At 44.7% G+C, this 18,465-nt stretch overlaps 2 protein-coding genes across 2 annotated transcripts in view; one reads left to right on the forward strand and one right to left on the reverse strand.

The window, feature by feature from the left end:
• Nucleotides 1–10,449, forward strand: part of LOC130203184 (gastrula zinc finger protein XlCGF57.1-like) — a gene marked incomplete at its 3' end in the record, with an annotated part of 21,750 nt that extends 11,301 nt beyond the window's left edge. Inside the window, exon 3 of the mRNA XM_056429108.1 lies at nt 10,263–10,449. Coding sequence (XP_056285083.1) covers nt 10,263–10,449 — 187 coding nt within the window. The remainder of the gene's footprint in view (nt 1–10,262) is intronic.
• A 2,943-nt stretch (nt 10,450–13,392) lies between these two features.
• On the reverse strand, nt 13,393–18,454 carry LOC130203987 (uncharacterized). Its single transcript, XM_056430456.1, has 3 exons — nt 17,356–18,454; nt 13,908–15,707; nt 13,393–13,422 (listed from the first exon to the last, which is right to left on the reverse strand). The coding sequence occupies exons 2-3, from the start codon at nt 15,303–15,305 to the stop codon at nt 13,393–13,395; spliced, it is 1,428 nt and encodes a 475-aa protein (XP_056286431.1). The 5' UTR covers nt 15,306–15,707; nt 17,356–18,454.
• Nucleotides 18,455–18,465: the final 11 nt, after the last annotated feature.

An 18,465-nucleotide genomic window follows, 5' to 3' on the forward strand; every position in this document is an offset into this window, starting at 1 on the left:
TCACGGTAAACGCATCGATCGGGGAGCGCGCGAGGGTTTTGATAAAGTTAGCGGAAAGAACCACGTGAAACAACATCCGTTTTTCAAAATAAGATGTCGACAAATCATACACGAGCATATAAAAGTAAACAATGAATTGATTTTGTATCTTTATAGATTGTTTCTAAGATTTAGCTTAGATTACACTAAAATTAAAACATTTTTACTGTAGCAAGGTAGAGTTTATAAAAATAAAAGTCAGACTTGTATGTTAAAAAAGCACATTTCTGATTATTTGAAGTCCTGTAAATATATTTCCCCAAGAGTTCCAGGAAATGACTGATGCAGATGTGTTCAAGACATATCTGAATTCCCCTAGCCTGGCAATCAAACAATTCTAATGTATCAATTAGGACATTTTTCAAAGTAGAAGTCCTAAATGATTAAAGACATCTGTCATTTCTTTTTTGTTTGAGACATTCTAGATATGTTTTTCCTCAGAGTCCCAGGCAATGACTGATGCAGATGTGTTAAGGATGTCCCTGACTTCCATTACTCTGGCAATCAAACAATTTTACTGTCGCAATTAGGAGATTTTTAAAAGTAAATTTCCTAAATTTTTACAAGAAATCGGTGGAGAACCACTGCCCCAGACCAGTGGAGAACCATCTGTCTCAACTGTGACAAAGATTTTAACAAAGTTAATGTAATAATGTTTGTTTGATCTTTGATAAAGTAATGTGGGTTAAGATACATGTAATGAAATGGATTTATTTCATAATATTTAAAATACATTTGCATATATATTTATTAGGGCTGGGCAACGATTACAATTTTTAATCGCATGATTTCCCTGATTAATCACGATTAATCGCATTTGTATATGCAAAATCCAATAATTAATTCAAAAGTAGTGTATAGCGCACTTCTATATTAAATGTTCTGCCATATGAATGAAAGTGCCATAACATGTGTTGTCCCTGTTTGAGTGAGACACCAGAAAACACTTTCAGTGCAGTTAGTCAATTCCTAGAACTTGACACTTATTTTAAATGTTCTGCCATATGAACTAAAGTGCCATAAAATCTGTCAGGACATTGTCAAATGCACTGTTATGCAGAGACACTGTGACAGAGCGCTGGAGACTGAAGCAGGACATGATCAAGGCAGTCGCCTCGCAGCAGCGATCATCTCTGGTGCTCTATCTGCTCAGTGTGGTGACTTTATTTGTCACATTCCACTGCTGTGCAACTTCAGTAAAGTGTCCCGCGCACGTTTCAGCATCATGTCTCTCCTCTGTTTTCATCACAGTCAGGGCATGTGAATGCAGCGCCCACTTCTCATCAATATAATGCTCAGTCACTCCGAGGTCATTGTGGTTACCGAGTGATGTCCAGTAGGGTGACCAGATTTGAGTTTGTGAAAAAGAGGACACTCCGTCTCGGGGGGTGCTGAGATTAAACATCTCCCTTGTTCTGCCTGTTTTGTGATATACATGCCTAAAAGGTGTCTAATATTTCGAGACTGAAATAATATCGGTATTATAATTATTATAACTATGAGGATTTTTTAGTTGCCTATTTTGTGGAGCCCCCTCAGGACTTTGTGCCCTACGCACAGCGCGTAGTGTGCTATGGGAGCGGCGGCGATGGGAGTAGTGTACATGCCGCACAAACAACAATGAACTAGTGGAAGCGGCAAGGTGCTCAGTGTTGCAAGATTGGAGATGGTGAAGTATCGTACCAAAGGCTCAAAATGGTTGTATTTGGAGGATAATTATCGTGTATCTGGCAACCCTGAGATCGGTCGACCAATGACTGTTCTCTATACTGGGAGATACCATTTCCACAACTTGTAAGGGGTAAATACTAGTTTATGAAAACCCAGAGAAACACAAATATCCGACGAAGCAAAATCCCGGACGTTTTTGGAATCCTTGCCGGACGCATTTTGTAGGTCTCAAAAGCAGGACATGTCCGGGGAAAGAGGACGTCTGGTCACCCGATGTCCAGTCGTCCCCATGAGAGCAACAGCACGTTGTGAAGCTGTCGCTTTGCAGTCCTCTCCTTTCAGACAGCTCGTGTATTCTCCGTGTGACGTGTGTCTTGAGGGCGTCTCATACCTGCCGTCATTTGTTGAGATTCTCCATGTTTGTTAAACCGCGAATGACTTTCTTTTCCGATTCCGCAGCAGTCAGTAGCAGACTTTTACAAAATAAAAGCCTGTGAGCAACACGCTTTTACAATAATAAAATAAATAATAAAACCTCGTTAACGAGCGATAAAATAATTGTCGGCGTTAATTAATTCATGCGTTAACGCAAGATTAACGCGTTAACGTGCCCAGCCCTAATATTTATACATTTATATAAGTACACTTAAATAAACAATAAACAAATGCAAAGACAGTTATTTAACAATATATTCTGTAGTAGTTGGAATTATACCGTGTTACAGTTACAACCGGCCCTTTGAGGGCAGCCATGAGGCTGATGTGCCCACGGTGAAAATGAGTTTGACACCCCTGCTCTTGACCTTTCTTCAGCATTTGACACATTGAACCACCAGATCCTTATTTCCTCCCTTCATGACCTGGTATCTCAGGCACTGCACTCTCCCTCTTCCCATCCTACCTCAACGACCGCACTTACCAGGTAACTTGGAGAGGATCTGTGTCTGAACCTTGCCCTCTCACTACTGGGGTCCCTCAAGGCTCCGTCCTGGGTCCCCTCCCCTTCCTCTCACTACTGGGGTCCCTCAAGGCTCCCTCCTGTGTCCCTTCTTCCTCTCACTACTGGGGTCCCTCAAGGCTCTGTCCTGTGTCCCCCTCTTCCTCTCACTACTGGTGTCCCTCAAGGCTCTGTCCTGGGTCCCCTCCTCTTCTCTGTGTTCACTAATTCTCTCGGCTCTGTCATTTGCTCGCATGACATCAGGACAGCAGAAAGTCTCTACATCTTCCACCGAAAATTTAAAACACATCTTCTCCGACTATACCTTGAATAAAAATAGATTAGCATTTCAGTGGCACTTGAGTTGCACTATGGCATTACTTATATCAAAGCAAATCTCAAGGATTGCATTCTTTCATCTATGTAATATTTTAAAAATCAGGCACATCTTGTCTCAAAAAGATGCAGAAAAATTGGTTCACGCGTTCGTTACTTCGAGACTGGATTACTGCAACTCCTTATTATCAGGCTGCTCTAATAAGTCTCTTAGGTCCCTCCAGTTGATCCAGAATGCTGCAGCTCATGTTCTCACTCAAACTAAGAAAAGAGATCACATCACTCCTGCACTAGCTGCTCTGCACTGGCTCCCAGTAAAACCAAGAATCACTTTTAAAATTCTTCTTAACCTACAAAGCCTTGATTGGCTATGCACCATCATATCTTAAAGAGCTCGTAGTACCTTATTGCCCACTAGAGAGCTACGCTCACTAAATGCGGGACTACTTGTAGTTCCTAGAGTCTTAAAAGTAGAATGGGAGCCAGAGCCTTTAGTTATCAAGCTCCTCTTCTATGGAACCAGCTTCCACCTTCAGTCCTGGAGGCAGACTCAGTCACCTCGTTTAAGAGTCGACTTAAGACTTTCCTCTTTGACAGAGCTTATAGTTCGGGCTGAATCAGGTTCACCTGGTCCAGCCCCTTGATATGCTGCTATAGGCTGACAGCTGCTGGGGGACGTTTAGGATGCACTGAGCACCTATCTCCTCTCCTCTCTCCTTAGTGATGAATTTTCATCTCTCAATCACACATTACTAACTCTGCTTTCTCCCCGGAGTCCTTGTGACTTCACGTCTCATGGGGTCATCGGACCCTATGAGACGGCATAGATCCTATCTGCCTGATGGATCATTGAGGTCTGGGTCGTGGAATTCCTGCCACCAACTACGCCACTGTCCTGTTGAGACTCCGCCCACTCTTGAGACTCCTTCCACTCCTCCTCTCTACCTCCATCTGCCTGATGGATCATGGAGATCTCCATCGTGGAATATGCCTACTATGAACTATTCATACACTCTGTCATATTCATTATATTTATTTTCGAGTTTTTCCTGATCCGATGTGAGGTTTTGGGGCAGGGATGTCTATGTGTACAGATTGTAAAGCACTCCGAGACAAATTTGTGAAATTGGGCTATATAAATAAACTGAATTGAATATCATTACTTATGGAATTATTTATTGTATTATGGTATTACTTATGGTATTTTTGTAGTTTGACTTTCTTCATTCTTGTTCTGAGTTTGTAAGTCGATTTGGATAAAAGTGTCAGCTACATGATATGTAATGTTCTTTTTATTAAGAGGTCATGCTTCTCTCATACACAACTAATTCACAGATTTGTCAGTGATATACTTCTTATAACCGTTTAATATGAGATTAAAAAGATGTATAAATGTATGTTACTCTTTTCCACAGATGTCCAGCAGCTGTTGGTGGTTAAAGAAGAGGTTCCTTTTGAGCAGCAGGTCTGGAGCTCCAGTCCAGGTGCATAGTTAACGAGGAACAGGAGGACCCAGAGAACTCAGTGCCCCCCCACATTAAAGAGGAACAGGAGGACCAAGAGAACTCAGTGCCCCCCCACATTAAAGAGGACCAAGAGAACTCAGTGCCCCCCCACATTAAAGAGGAACAGGAGGACCAGAAGAACCCTGAGCCCCCCACCCCCCACATTAAAGAGGAACAGGATGACCAAGAGAACTCAGTGCCCTCCCACATTAAAGAGGAACAGGAGGACCAAGAGAACTCAGTGCCCCCACACATTAAGCAGGTACATGAGGAACTCTGGACCAGTCAGGAGGGAGAGCAGCTTCAAGGGCTGGAGGAGGCTGGTCTCAAGTGCTTATTCACTCCTGTGAAGCTGAAGAGGAAGCTCAGTCCTCTCCGCTTCATCAAAGACAAGCTGAATAGATGGAAATAGAAGCTGATGGAGATGATTGTGGAGGACCAGAACCAGCCAGGAACGCAGATCCAGATAGACCTCCAGATCCTGATGAAAAGACTGGAGACTCTTCAGAACCAGATACTGATGACTGTGTTACGATCTCAGACACTTAGGAAGTAGGACCCAATTGCACGACCCGGGAGACAGAGATAAAGTATTTGTAAGTACTTTATTTTTCGGTTCTGCAGTGAACAAAATGAAAGCGCTCACGTAGTGAGGGATCAAAAACTTTTCAAGAGCACAACATAACCCGACCTGATCATGGCAAAAGACCAGACGGACTGACAAGGAACACTGGGAGACAGGGGAATTTAAGCACATGGTAACAAGACACAGGTGGGACCAATCAGGGGCGGGGCTGACACTGATGAGCATAGGAGACAGGTGTGATGACAGGTGAAAACAATCAGGAAGCCTGGAATGAGAGAAAGCGAACATAAATGACATGAACCTCTCTTAGCATATCTGTCGGTGCACAACAGTACCCCCCCCTCTAGGGCCAACTCCTGATGGCCCAGGCTGATTGTAAAAGTCGTGGATAAGAGTCTTGTCTACGATAAATGAAGCAGCTATCCAGCTTCTAGCCTCAGGACCGTAACCTTCCAGTCTACCAGGAATTGCTTGCCCTCCCCTATTACGGACCTCCAGTAGCTTACGGACCTTGTAAACGTCACCCCTTCAAAGAACTGGGGCGGTGGAGGGGCTTGAGGCGGGAACAAGTGTGCTCTCACACACCGACTTGATTTTACTAACGTGAATCGTTGGGTGCACTCTCAAGGTCCTGGGGAGTTGCAAGCGTACCAGGCCGGGTTGATGACTCTGGACACTGGAAACGGACCCACAAATCTCGGAGCCAGTTTCTTTGAGGCGACATGGAGTGGTAAGTCTTTGGTAGAGAGCCAAACCTTTGGCCTGGACTGTAGGAGGAGCGACCCTGCGATGAACGTCCGCAACAGCCTTCATCCGAGCTGAACTGAGAAGAGACTGGCGAGCACCAGCCCAAACTCTGCGACAACGCCTGATCATGGCATGTGCCGATGGAACCATCACCTCTTCCTCGTTGTTAGGGAAAAGTGGAGGCTGGAAACCATTGACACAATGGAATGGAGAGAGACCTGTGGCCGCCGTAGGAAGGGTATTGTGGGCAACCTCGACCCATGTGAGGTGGTCACTCCAGGTGGTCTGGTTCCGGGTGGCGAGACAACGTGGCGTAGTCTCTAGTTCTTGGTTCAGACGCTCCGACTGTCCATTTGACTGAGGGTGATATCCTGATGACAGGCTGACGGTGGCACCTATGAGTCGACAAAACTCTTTCCAGAAGGCGGAAATGAATTGTGGACCCCTGTCGGAAACAATGCCATGGATCCTGAATACGTGATTCATCATGACCTCTGCGGTGACTTTGGCAGAGGGAAGCTTGGTCAATGGGATGAAGTGAGCCATCTTTGAAAATCGATCAACCACTGTTAGAACCGTAGTCTTGCCTCTGGATGAGGGAAATCCTGTCACAAAATCCATCGAAATGTGTGACCAAGGACGATGGGGAATCGGCAGCGGCTGGAGCAAGCCCATCTTAACTTGAGATGAGGTCTTATTACACGCACACACCGGACAAGCCGCTACATCCCCGGCCACATTTTTCTTCATGGATGGCCACCAGAAACGTTGTTGAATCCTGAACATTGTTCTTGCTACTCCCGGATGGCACGAAAGCACAGATGAGTGAGCCCAGTGGATGACCTTGGAGTGAAGAGCCTCAGGAACAAACAGCAGATTGTTGGGACACTCGCTAGGCGCTGGATTCATGACATTTGCCTCTTTAACGCCTGACTCCACTTGCCAGGAAAAGGCTCCGATCACCCGGTTAAGTGGAAGGATGGTCTTGGGCTCTAACGAGTTTAGTTCGGGATCGTAAAGACGAGACAAAGCATCGGGTTTTGATTCTGAGACCCGACGAAAAGAGAGTGTGAAGTTGAATCTACTAAAGAAAAGTGTCCACCTGGCCTGACGGGAGTTGAGACGCTTAGCCTTTCTTATATATTCTAGATTCTTGTGATCTGTCCAGACTAAAACGGTTGCTCTGCACCCTCTAGCCAGTGTCTCCATTCCTCGAGGGCAGCTTTTACAGCTAACAATTCCTTGTTTCCCACGTCATAATTCCGCTCTGCCGTTGTCAACTTCCGCGACAGGTAAGCACATGGATGCATCTTGTTGTCTTCTGCAGAACGTTGAGACAGTACTCCTCCAATTCCCTCATTGGAAGCATCCACCTCGACCATAAACTGGCGCTGGGGATCTGGAATGGTGAGTATGGGAGCTGAGGTGAATCTATCTCTGAGAAGTTTGAAAGCAAGATCCGCCTGGGGGGTCCACTTGAAGGGAACCTTAGGAGAAGTCAGAACATGCAGAGGAGCAGCAACAGAACTGAAATTCTAATAAACTTCCTATAGAAGTTAGCAAATCCTAGGAACTGCTGAACCTTTTTCCTGGAGTCTGGTGTGGGCCACTGGGATACTGCACTGACTTTCGCAGGATCCATTTGGATATGATTAGGTGAGACTATGTATCCTAAGAAAGACACCTCTTCTGTGTGGAACTCGCACTTCTCTGCCTTGACATATAGCTGATTATCCAGTAGCTTCTGCAAAACTTGGCGGACATGGTTAACATGAGATTTAGCGTCTGGGGAGAAAATCAGTATGTCATCCAGATACACAAACACTGAAATATTCAAGAATTCCCGCAAAACCTCATTCACAAAAGCTTGAAAAGCAGCCGGTGCATTGCACAGTCCAAAAGGCATTACCAAGTACTCATAGTGACCATTCTGAGTGTTGAATCCAGTCTTCCACTCATCCCCTTGTTTTATTCTAACCAAGTGATATGCATTTCTTAAATCCAACTTGGTGAATATCTTGGCCGTTTGAAGCAGTTCAAAAGCAGATGACATGAGTGGCAGAGGATAGCGGTTCTTCACCGTAATGTCATTTAGTGGACTGTAGTCTATGCAAGGTCTCAGAGACCCGTCTTTCTTTCCCACAAAGAATCCCGCCCGGGCTGGAGACGATGAAGGACGGATAATCCCTGATTTGAGTGAAGAGGAGATGTATTCATCCATTGCTGTTCTCTCAGGTCTCGAAATCGAGTAAAGTCTCCCTTGGGAATGGGGCTCGGTAAGAGATCAATGGGACAGTCAAAATCTCGGTGAGGAGGTAGCGACAAGGCTTTAGACTTGTTAAACACTTCTTTTAAATCATGGTAACAGGAAGGTACCTTGTGTAGATCAGGATAGTCAGGGTGATCTATAATGATCCTACTAGAGTCTGTTGGTGCATTAACAGGTTGCGAAAGTTTACACCTGCCCTTACAATCCTCTCCATTCCTTAACTTTCCCTGAAGGCCAGTCTATGTGAGGATTGTGGATCTTCAGCCAAGGAAACCCCAAAATAATCGGGTGCTGAGTCGACTCAAAAATATGAAATTGCATGCTCTCGGTATGGTCCTTATTTATAGTAATCCGTATGGGCTCAGTGCAATGGGTAACTGAACAACAAGCGGCCGTCTAAGGCACTGGCACTAACAGGATGAGATAGCGGGACAGTTTTGATTTTTAGCTGTTTGACTAGGCCCCAGTCTATAAGGCTTTCGTCAGCCCCTGAGTCTATTAACACACCCTGGTCAAAGGTCTGATTGTTAATACAAATGTCTACCTGAGTAACAGGTCGAGGAGGGAAGTCTGCGGGAAACTTGCTCACCAGCGCCTCCTTTGACTGGTGAGCACGATCTTTTCCCGGGCATGAAGCGAGTTGATGACCCGGCTGGCCGCAGTAGAAACAGCAACCTCCCGTGAGACGGCGCTGCCTCTCCTCCAGAGAAAGCCTGGTTCTTCCAAGCTGCATGGGTTCCCGGAGTCATTCGGAAGTGTAGTCCTCTGATGGTCCGGTAACATGAGCTGGAAATCCTCCGCTGGCGGCGACCCTCCGAGGCGAATTCTGGAAGCTGGGAATAACATCTCGGTTGCGCCGACGCTCCCTCTCTCTTTCCAAGACGGTTATCGATCCGGATGGCCACAGCGATGAGGGATTCCAGATCCCGGGTGTCTCCAGTGGAGCCAGCTGGTCCTTTATCGGTTCCGAAAGTCCTGTCATGAAGGCGTCACGAAGAGCCGGAACATTCCATCCGCTGTCCGCTGCTGCTGTACGAAACTCGATGGCATAATCAACCACCTGACGGTTGAGCTGACGTATTTGAAACAGTCTTCTGCTGGCCTCCGTAGCAGGCGATGAGTGGTCAAAAATGCGCCTCATAGTCTCTATGAAATCGGCCAATGAGTAACATAGTTCGGTGTCTCTAGACCATTCTGCAGTAGCCCAGGCTGCAGCTCTTCCCGTTAAATGAGACACAATAAACGCCACTTTACCATGCTCAGATAAAAAAAGCTGCTGGGTTGTGTTGAAAATGCAGATCACACTGTACCAGAAAGGCTCTGCAATTCGAAGAGTCTCCGGAAAATCTCTCCGGAAGAGCCAGCCGTAACGGGAAGGAAACAGCCTGACCTGGGTCGTCAGCTGGAGTATTGACAGGCAAATTCTCAGCTGTGGATGACGTCACCGGAGGAGCAGTCTGTTGACTGAAAAAATTATTCATTTGGGCAACCAGTTGTTGCATCTGTGTAGATAATTCTTCCTGAACCCCGGCCTGGCGTCCTCTCAGCTCTTGTATTTCCCGGCTGACTTTGTCCAGTTTTTCCTCGTGATGAAAAATCGTCACGCCCTGTACCGACAGAGCGGCGTGAAGCGTTCTTGGGTCGGCTGGGTCCATAATGTGGTCAGTTCGTTCTGTTACGATCTCAGACACTTAGGAAGTAGGACCCAATTGCACGACCCGGGAGACAGAGATAAAGTATTTGTAAGTACTTTATTTTCGGTTCTGCAGTGAACAAAATGAAAGCGCTCACGTAGTGAGGGATCAAAAACTTTCAAGAGCACAACATAACCCGACCTGATCATGGCAAATGACCAGACGAACTGACAAGGAACACTGGCTGACAGGGGAATTTAAGCACATGCTAACAAGACACAGGTGGGACCAATCAGGGGCGGGGCTGACACTGATGAGCATAGGAGACAGGTGTGATGACAGGTGAAAACAATCAGGAAGCCTGGAATGAGAGAAAGCGAACATAAATGACATGAACCTCTCTTAGCATATCTGTCGGTGCACAACAGACTGTTGATTGGAAGAAGACCAGAGAACCTCAATCAGGTTTAAACTCCCTGAATAATGATGAGGTTTCTGTTAGTGATTCAAAATGTAGTTCTAGTCAGAAACCATTCAGCTGCTCTAAATGTGGGAAAAGATTTCACCTCGAAGGAGATTTTAAGAAACACATGTTAACTCACACAGGAGAGAAATCTTTCAGCTGCTCAGTCTGTAAAAGATCTTTTGCACAGAGCGGAACTTTAAAGAGTCACATGTTCACTCACACAGGAGAGAAACCTTTCAGCTGCTCGGTCTGTAAAAGATCTTTTGCACAGAGAGGACCTTTAACCCTTGTGTTGCCTTTTGACCCGAATCAATATTACACCCTCCCCCCGCTTTAGGATTAATTTGACCCCATTCAATGTTTAATGTCGGTGTTCTTTCGGTAGTCAACAAACAAACATAAAGTGCCTCACACTTAAACTTGGAAAACAATATTAATTCTAATAATTTTCTGGAGGTTTTAATTGCTGGCGTCAAATTGAACCCAAAGGGTAAAATATGTTAGTAAATATAAAGGTAACAGGAGGGTGAAACATTGAATTGGGTCAAAATGACCCAAAGGCGGGGGGAGGGTGTAATATTGATTCGGGTCAAAATGACCCTAAGGCAACACAAGGGTTAAAGAGTCACATGTTAACTCACAGGAGAGAAACAGGAGAAACCTTTCAGCTGCTCAGTCTGTAGAACATCTTTTGTACAGCGCAATCATTTAAATAGTCACATGTTAACTCACACAGGAGAGAAACCGTTCAGCTGCTCACTCTGTAAAAGATGTTTTACACTGAGCAGTCATTTAAAAAATCACATGTTAACTCACACACGAGAGAACTCATTTAAGTTGTTCTGGTTTTGGTAAAGTTGACATTTATTCGACTCCCTCACTTGTCAACAAGACCTTGAGAAACTGGACCTCCCTCGTTTGGGGCAGTGACTCACTTCCAACTGGGAGGACTCTATCCACTAACCACTACGAAGCCATCTCCACGAAGAGAATATCATCTGGGTAGAGTAGTCACCGTGTTTGTTTTGTTTAGCTTTACCTGCCCTGTTCTTTGTCATCGGGTATTTTATGAACCCGAGTGTTCCTGTTGTGCTTGTAGCTGCTGTCATAGCGATCCAGTCTGCTGAGCGTTGTTGAGTTGAGATCCTCCACCAAGAATATGTCAGCAGACTGTATTTCATCAGTTATCGGTCCAGTGACGCAGCTTTTGTGTGATACAATTACAGTTACTGTACTTTACTGCTGCGTTGATGATCTGCCTTGTTTGGAGTGCTCTCTTCTTATTTTTGCTTCCATTCACTCTCATCCGCTGAGTCCGGGTCGGGTCTTGGGGCAGCAGACCCAGCAGGCTGACCCAGACTTCCCTCTCACCTGCAACATTTTCCAGCTCTTTCTGGAGGATCCTGAGGCGTTCCTAGGCCAGCAGCGAGATGTAATCCCTCCAGCGTGTCCTGGGTCTTCCCCGGGGTCTCCTCCCAGCTGGACGTACTTGGAAAACCTCTAAAGGGAGACGTCCAGGAGGCGTCCGAATCAGATGCCCGAACCACTCTTTTCGATGCGAAGGAGTAGCGGCTCAACGCCAAGCTCCCTCCTGATGTCTGAGCTCGGTACCCTATCTCTCAGGCTGAGCCTGCCACCCTACGGTGGATATTCGCGACCTTGATCTTTTGGTCACGGCCCAAAGTTCGTGACCATAGTTGAGGATTGGAACGTAGACCGACCAGCAAATTGAGAGCGTTGCCTTTCGGCCCAGCTCCTCTTCACCAAGACGGTCCGCTATAGCGCCTGTTTTACTGCTGCAGCCGCACCGATCTCTCTCCATCTTACCCTCACTCGTGAACAAGACCCCGAGATGCTTGAACTCCTTCGCTTGGGGCACTCTGTCCCACCTGGAGGGAGCAGTCCATCGGTTTCCGGCAGAGCACCATGGCCTCAGATGTGGAGGTGCTGACTCTCATCCCGCCGCTTCACACTCGGCTGCAAATCACCCCGAAAATAAAGATGGCTAAACAAACTGTCAAGCTGATACAGACTCCAACACAAGTGTATTCAGCTAAGATTAAGCTACTTTAGAATTAGATTTATAGAAAATAGGTTGTATTGTGGCATATTTCATGTCCCTTGAGATGATGGAGAAGAAGTTTCGAGCGACACAATACTTGATAGGAACACAAAGTTTATTCTACAAGGTACGTGCCAAAGACAGACGCCTAGGACGACTGGAGACTCTCAGGATTCGAATTGAGAAAGCCCAATGGTTTATCATGTTGTCACGGGTTATATAGACAGAGGAAAGAGGAGGCGTCATGTTCGAATCTATGGGCTGGCAATGGTTTCGAGCGGGCTTCTAGCCCCCCCTCCCATGATCTCATGCTACCTAATGTAAACCATCTGGTCCAGCTCTAAGCAATGGTATTCTATACCATGGACACCTTGTGGGCCTCTGGAATCTTTAAGAGCTGTAATGCAAAATACACGACATACCTCCCTTCGAGAGTTAATAAACTCTCGACAACAAACAAACAATCAATGCAAACATACAGATGTATTATCATAACAAAAATACCACCCCGTCCTACAGTAAAGTTCTAACATTACTGTGACTGTATGAAGTGTAAAAGTGGTGTAAAATGAAGTATTTATCTGTGAAATTGAAAAACCTGTCAGGCAGTTATCTTTTCTTGCAATATCAATTCAACAATGTAGACAGGAAAATTCTTTCACGGTCCCTCTGCCAAGGCAACCTTGCATCGAACTCCATACCACTGAAATAAGGAATGTTTAGCAAATTGTGTAGGGAAATGATTCCAACGAATACACCTGGAATTTCTCAGCAAATAATAATGAAACAATAATGTCCAGGATCAAGTTGGTCAACCCATCGCCCCTCCGCATGGACCTATCCCTGCCTAATCACCTCTGTCCCTAAACGTCACGAAAAGAGAACATCTGAGATTCCATTATATTCACCAAACAACAGAAAATATCGTTTCCCCAACAATTGACACCTAAACAAGAAAATTCATTTTTAATATTACTAATATTTCATATACGAGAAGACATCACTGCAGTTCTTCAGCAGCCTTGACACTCGTCTCCTCGATGATCCGGATGTCCCATCACCAGTTCTCGTTCAAAGTTCTTCAGGTCACTCGTCATGTTCACGTTTTGAGAGGCTGGTTTCATTCAACACTGGAGTCCTTCAGCACTCCATCACCTCACAGTTGTTTCTCTAGAATGACAGAAGAGAACCAGTATCTTGCATACAGAACAGATGCAAATCAAAACATCAAACATGAATTATCACCAAACATTTTTGTCTCTTTAATATATTGTCATTTATTTCATCTCAATTCCCCACTCGGAACTCTTCAGAGTTCCTAAAGAGCAAAAAATCAAATCAAAAATGTTTTAGGATTCTAAGAATCATAAGATCTAAAAAAAAAAGTGTATTCTTTTGCACCAAGATGCTGTTTAACTCCTAGTTTTTCTCTAAAATTGTTTTCACCGTTTTATAGACACATTTTATTAGTATTTTGCTTGGCAACTTGTTGAGCACTATTCATTTTCAGCTAGACACGCTTCAGGCCATCGTGAAAATCTGTCTACACCTGTTTAATAATTACAGAAGCATCTTTCTTCATTACAGTCACATCCTTGAGTGTAATATTGACCTTCAAGTTCACTACCGGTCCAATATTGTTCATAATCAAAGACTGGCTGTTGGTAGACGGCAACTGGAACCGCTGGATATGGCTCGAACGACTGGAACTCAGCTTGATTCGGCTCCGGTTGTGGTGCAGGTTGATTTGATGGGACCTGATTCTGCATCAGGGCCTGCTTCTTCTCAGCCTTGTCACTCACCAGTTGTATTTCATGAAGTTTCCTGAGGGTCTCTTGATCTTGTTCTTTCAAATCATCTCCCTTCTTCCGATACAGCTCCACCTGGTGGGCTATATGGTCTGTGTAGACACTCTTCTTCATGTTTCCAAGGCCAACCACCTCTGCCAATCTGCTTCGTACTGGCAACGGCAACCCCATCAGGATTTTGCCTCTCAAAATCGATTTGTCCATAAGATTTTGTTCTGGATCATTACCTGTGACATTCATCCACGTTTGATGAGACCTCGAAACAAAGGATCTGGGATTTTCCTCCAGTCCGAGTGGTTCAATCAAAATATTGGCTGGATCCACGTTCGTCGGGAATGTATCTTTCAGTGCTCTGAACACTCGACCTCTACTCGCAGCAAACAGGTCTGAATCATTCACACTTGTTCCTATGTATTGATTAAGTCCAGCTTTCTCTAAAATTTCTTCCATACTGTAAACGCCAACGACATTAGCCAGTAGTTTCTTAATATCTCCCATCGCAGGAAGATCTCCGACCAAAATCTGTTCGAGTTTTGCAATCCAAGGATGTGCTCCATCTTCGATAATGGGAAGCTTTTCAAGTATGGCTGACATATCGGTGCTCTGCAATGGTCTATATTCAAAACCTTGTTCTCTGATGATCACTGGGAACATGCTTCCTGGTGCTGACACTTTATTAGATTGCAGTAACTCTCTCTTTCTTATCTGCAACTCTCTGACCTCACTCAAAGTCATCTGGGAGTCTTCTTCATCGCTGTATTCCTCCTCGCTGTCGTCTGCCTCTTCTGCTCTGCTCCACTTGGCTTTGGGGTCGCAACCCCCCTTGACCTCTTCCTGATCACTCTCGTCACTGATCTGAGGACGCCCCTTCTGACTGGACACTGAGACCTGAGGACAGACTATCTTGGGATACATTACTGACGCAGCTGCAATCATTTTCTGTCCCTCATCTGCAAATAGCTGGAGAACTCCAAGCTCGAGTTGTCTCTTTTCTTTGCGTTTCTTTCCCTGATTTCCCTTCTTCTGTTCTGCCTTGTAGGTAGATACAAGTACATGCATTATTTTAATTACATCTGGATTAAGTGTCCCCTCCAAGGGCCACGGTCGGTCAATTTGAGGCCATCGTTTAGACCATTTCTCAGAGATCTTCGCAACGTTTGTGACGCTGCTGATTAAAGGATTATTCCTTTGCACTACATCGACAGGAGTAATCAGCTTTGGATTGTTAATGCACTTTTTTCCCATTATTCTGTTTTTATTTGTCTTTATTCTGTATTTTTAATTAATTAATCAATTAAAGTAATTAACCAATTAAATCAATTAACCAACTAAATTAATTAACCAATTAAATTAATTAACCAATTAACCAATGATCAATCAGCTGCCAAGCCTTCTATTTATTTAGTTATTCTTCTTTTAAAACTGACTACAGCATTTAGTCTTCATGTGTTATGCAAATAGATCGATATTCTCAAAAGTCTCAGTTTGACAAATGCAGGGTTATTGCTCAAGGAGTTTGTGAAGTTAGTACAGGCCTCTTTTGCTGTACATCGGTGACGTCAGCACGTCAGTCAGCACGTCAGTCAGCGGCCACGCCCTGGACTGGCTCCTTGATGTCAACGCCTCTTTGTCCTTCAGAGTCCAAATCTCATTCATCGTGCATGAACAAAAGGAAAGAAATATGAAATGATTAGGTTCTATCATCAGCATGTAACCTTCATTAAATTCTTCAAATTAAAACAAAAACAAACACAAAACAAAACCTCTTTTTAGATTTAATAAGAGCAGTTCACACAAAAAGTTCCCTCTCAACAGAACTGTGTGTTTTTTCCCACGGAATGCATGGTGAGGTGAAGCAGATTGATTCCATCTGTGTAACCAAACACCTTTCACTCCCAGTCCACCCCAGAACCCCTTGGCCTTTAGACGTAAGGATTAAGATGGGGGGATGGACCACCAGGGGGCGATCACTAGTCTACCTAAAGGTCCTTGTTCTCCTTGCGGCCCAGCGCTAGACCACTAGTCAAACTCAAAGTCCTTAGTTTTCTTTTATTTATTTAATTTTACGAAGTGTCTCTCCCCCCTAGCTGGGCTCACGCACCCTTCCTAAAGGAGCTTATTTAATTTTATGACTGCTAGCGTAACTATTCCTCAAGGAAGCTCATGTTTAAACTAATCAATATCTCATTAACTAGCTAGTCTCCTCAACAGGACGCTCATGCTTCTCTTTACGTTCTCTGTAGATTAAATGTGTAAGGCGTGCTTAGTTTCATTCGCACATATTTCCCACACATCCCTCAAAGACATCTGGCAATCATTTAGTCCATACACACACACAGGCGCGCACGTCATTCTGCATTCCTCAAATTCACACACACACACTGCGCGCGCTCCCGCGGTGCAGCGCTCTGCCTTTTTTCTTTCTCTCAGCTGTGATCAGGCAATGTGCCTACACGTCGCACAAATGGCTATTTTCTTTCCTAAAATCAGTCATTTATACCATTCATCCGTATTAGCATGCTCTTGCCGCTTGTTCCTCTCTTAAGGTTTAATTTCTGCTACCGTCCGAGACTTTATTTCCGATGAGAGGCTGCTTCGTGCATTTATTCGTCAATAACCGCAGAGTGGGAGCATCAATCGTACTTTATTTCTCAATCTCGTAAAGCCAGTACTAATTTCTTTTGACTATGTTCTATCCGATTTAAGCAGCTCTATGATCATTTTCCAAAAGGTCCTTTAACCTTCTCTCTCTTAATCTCTCTCTTAATCTCTTTGCACACTTTTAACCTCGATTAACTCTTGTCCTACCATTATTACTTCAAATAACCTAACCTGGCCTGGATCTAACCTGACCTAACCTAACCTGGCCTAACCTAACCTGGATCTAACCTGACCTAACCTGGATCCAGGTTTATCTTAATTAGTCTCTTTTATCTTTTCCTACCGGACTATTCAGCAAAATGATATTTTGTGATTAATTTTCACGCGTCTTAATGTTAAAACAAATCAAAGGCCTTATTTTTGAATAATCTGCACCTACTAATTAACACACTTATAATAACATTTGCTATTCTACAACTCTTTTACTTTAATCTTACTCCCCACTTCTGTGCATTCTTTGCGCAGATCAAATCAAAATTTAACACGAAAAAAAAACCTCCACCATCAATTCAACATCACCCTCCCACACAGAAAAAATCGTTTTACACGGTGAAATCATTCACGACCACGGAAAAACTTCACACACAGCTCCAATTGATGAACCGGTATATCAGTGAAGCCAGCAGATGCTCACCGTTGTGTTGTCTTGAGTATTTTCACATGTGACTGTTCGTAGACGCCAAGTTTGTGGTATATTTCATGTCCCTTGAGATGATGGAGAAGAAGTTTCGAGCGACACAATACTTGATAGGAACACAAAGTTTATTCTACAAGGTACGTGTCAAAGACAGACGCCTAGGACGACTGGAGACTCTCAGGATTCGAATTGAGAAAGCCCAATGGTTTATCATGTTGTCACGGGTTATATAGACAGAGGAAAGAGGAGGCGTCATGTTCGAATCTATGGGCTGGCAATGGTTTCGAGCGGGCTTCTAGCCCCCCCTCCCATGATCTCATGCTACCTAATGTAAACCATCTGGTCCAGCTCTAAGCAATGGTATTCTATACCATGGACACCTTGTGGGCCTCTGGAATCTTTAAGAGCTGTAATGCAAAATACACAACAGTATATAGACACTTTAGAATGAGAGTGGAACGCTGAGCACATTGGCCCTCTTTCTGCCACACAGCATCTCACACACACACACTGGCCCTCTCTGACCCCTCACACACACATTGGCTCTCTCTCTGCCACCCCCACACCCACAGCTACACTGGCCCTTTGTAACTATCCTGGGACCGACCTTCTAGCCACAGCTCGTCCCATCCCGAAAGAGATAAGACTATTTTAAGACTCCCGAGCTCGTTAGAGAATCTTCAAAAAAGCAACAAGTGAATCATGTCTTTGTCCCGCACATGAACTCTTCAAGCCGAGTCAATTCACCCCATATACACAGAAATGAGAAACAACATGCACACACTCCTGATGGCTGGAGAAGGAAGACCTGGGTGGGGCCTGGAGGGCTGGACTACACCCTGTGCTCCAATGAGGCTCCTAAGTCTAAACCACGGGCCGCCTCCTACTTATTATGCAAATCCAATCACAATGCTCTTAAAGACTTTATATGCATCACTAATCTTTTGGAATGTCAGTCTGTCAGGAATGGAGCGAGCGGAGGCCCTTCCTACAGACCCGAGTACACGCATTCAGCTTGTGTGATACTCTGTTGAATAAACCTGATTGAAGTTCAACTAAAATCCTTCTGCAGTACGGCTGGTCTCTCCTGCACGCGTACTCGTGGAT

This window comes from Pseudoliparis swirei, chromosome 13 (assembly GCF_029220125.1).
Source record: "Pseudoliparis swirei isolate HS2019 ecotype Mariana Trench chromosome 13, NWPU_hadal_v1, whole genome shotgun sequence".
In the NCBI taxonomy this organism is placed as follows: Eukaryota; Metazoa; Chordata; class Actinopteri; order Perciformes; family Liparidae; genus Pseudoliparis; species Pseudoliparis swirei.

Coding starts and splice junctions, on each gene's coding strand:
- LOC130203987 (XM_056430456.1), bottom strand. CDS start 15,305: ATGGGAAAAAAGTGCATTAACAATCCAAAGCTGATTACTCCTGTCGAT. Junction 13,423..13,907: donor TTGCCGTCTACCAACAGCCA/GTCTTTGATTAT, acceptor CTGTCATTCTAG/AGAAACAACTGTGAGGTGAT.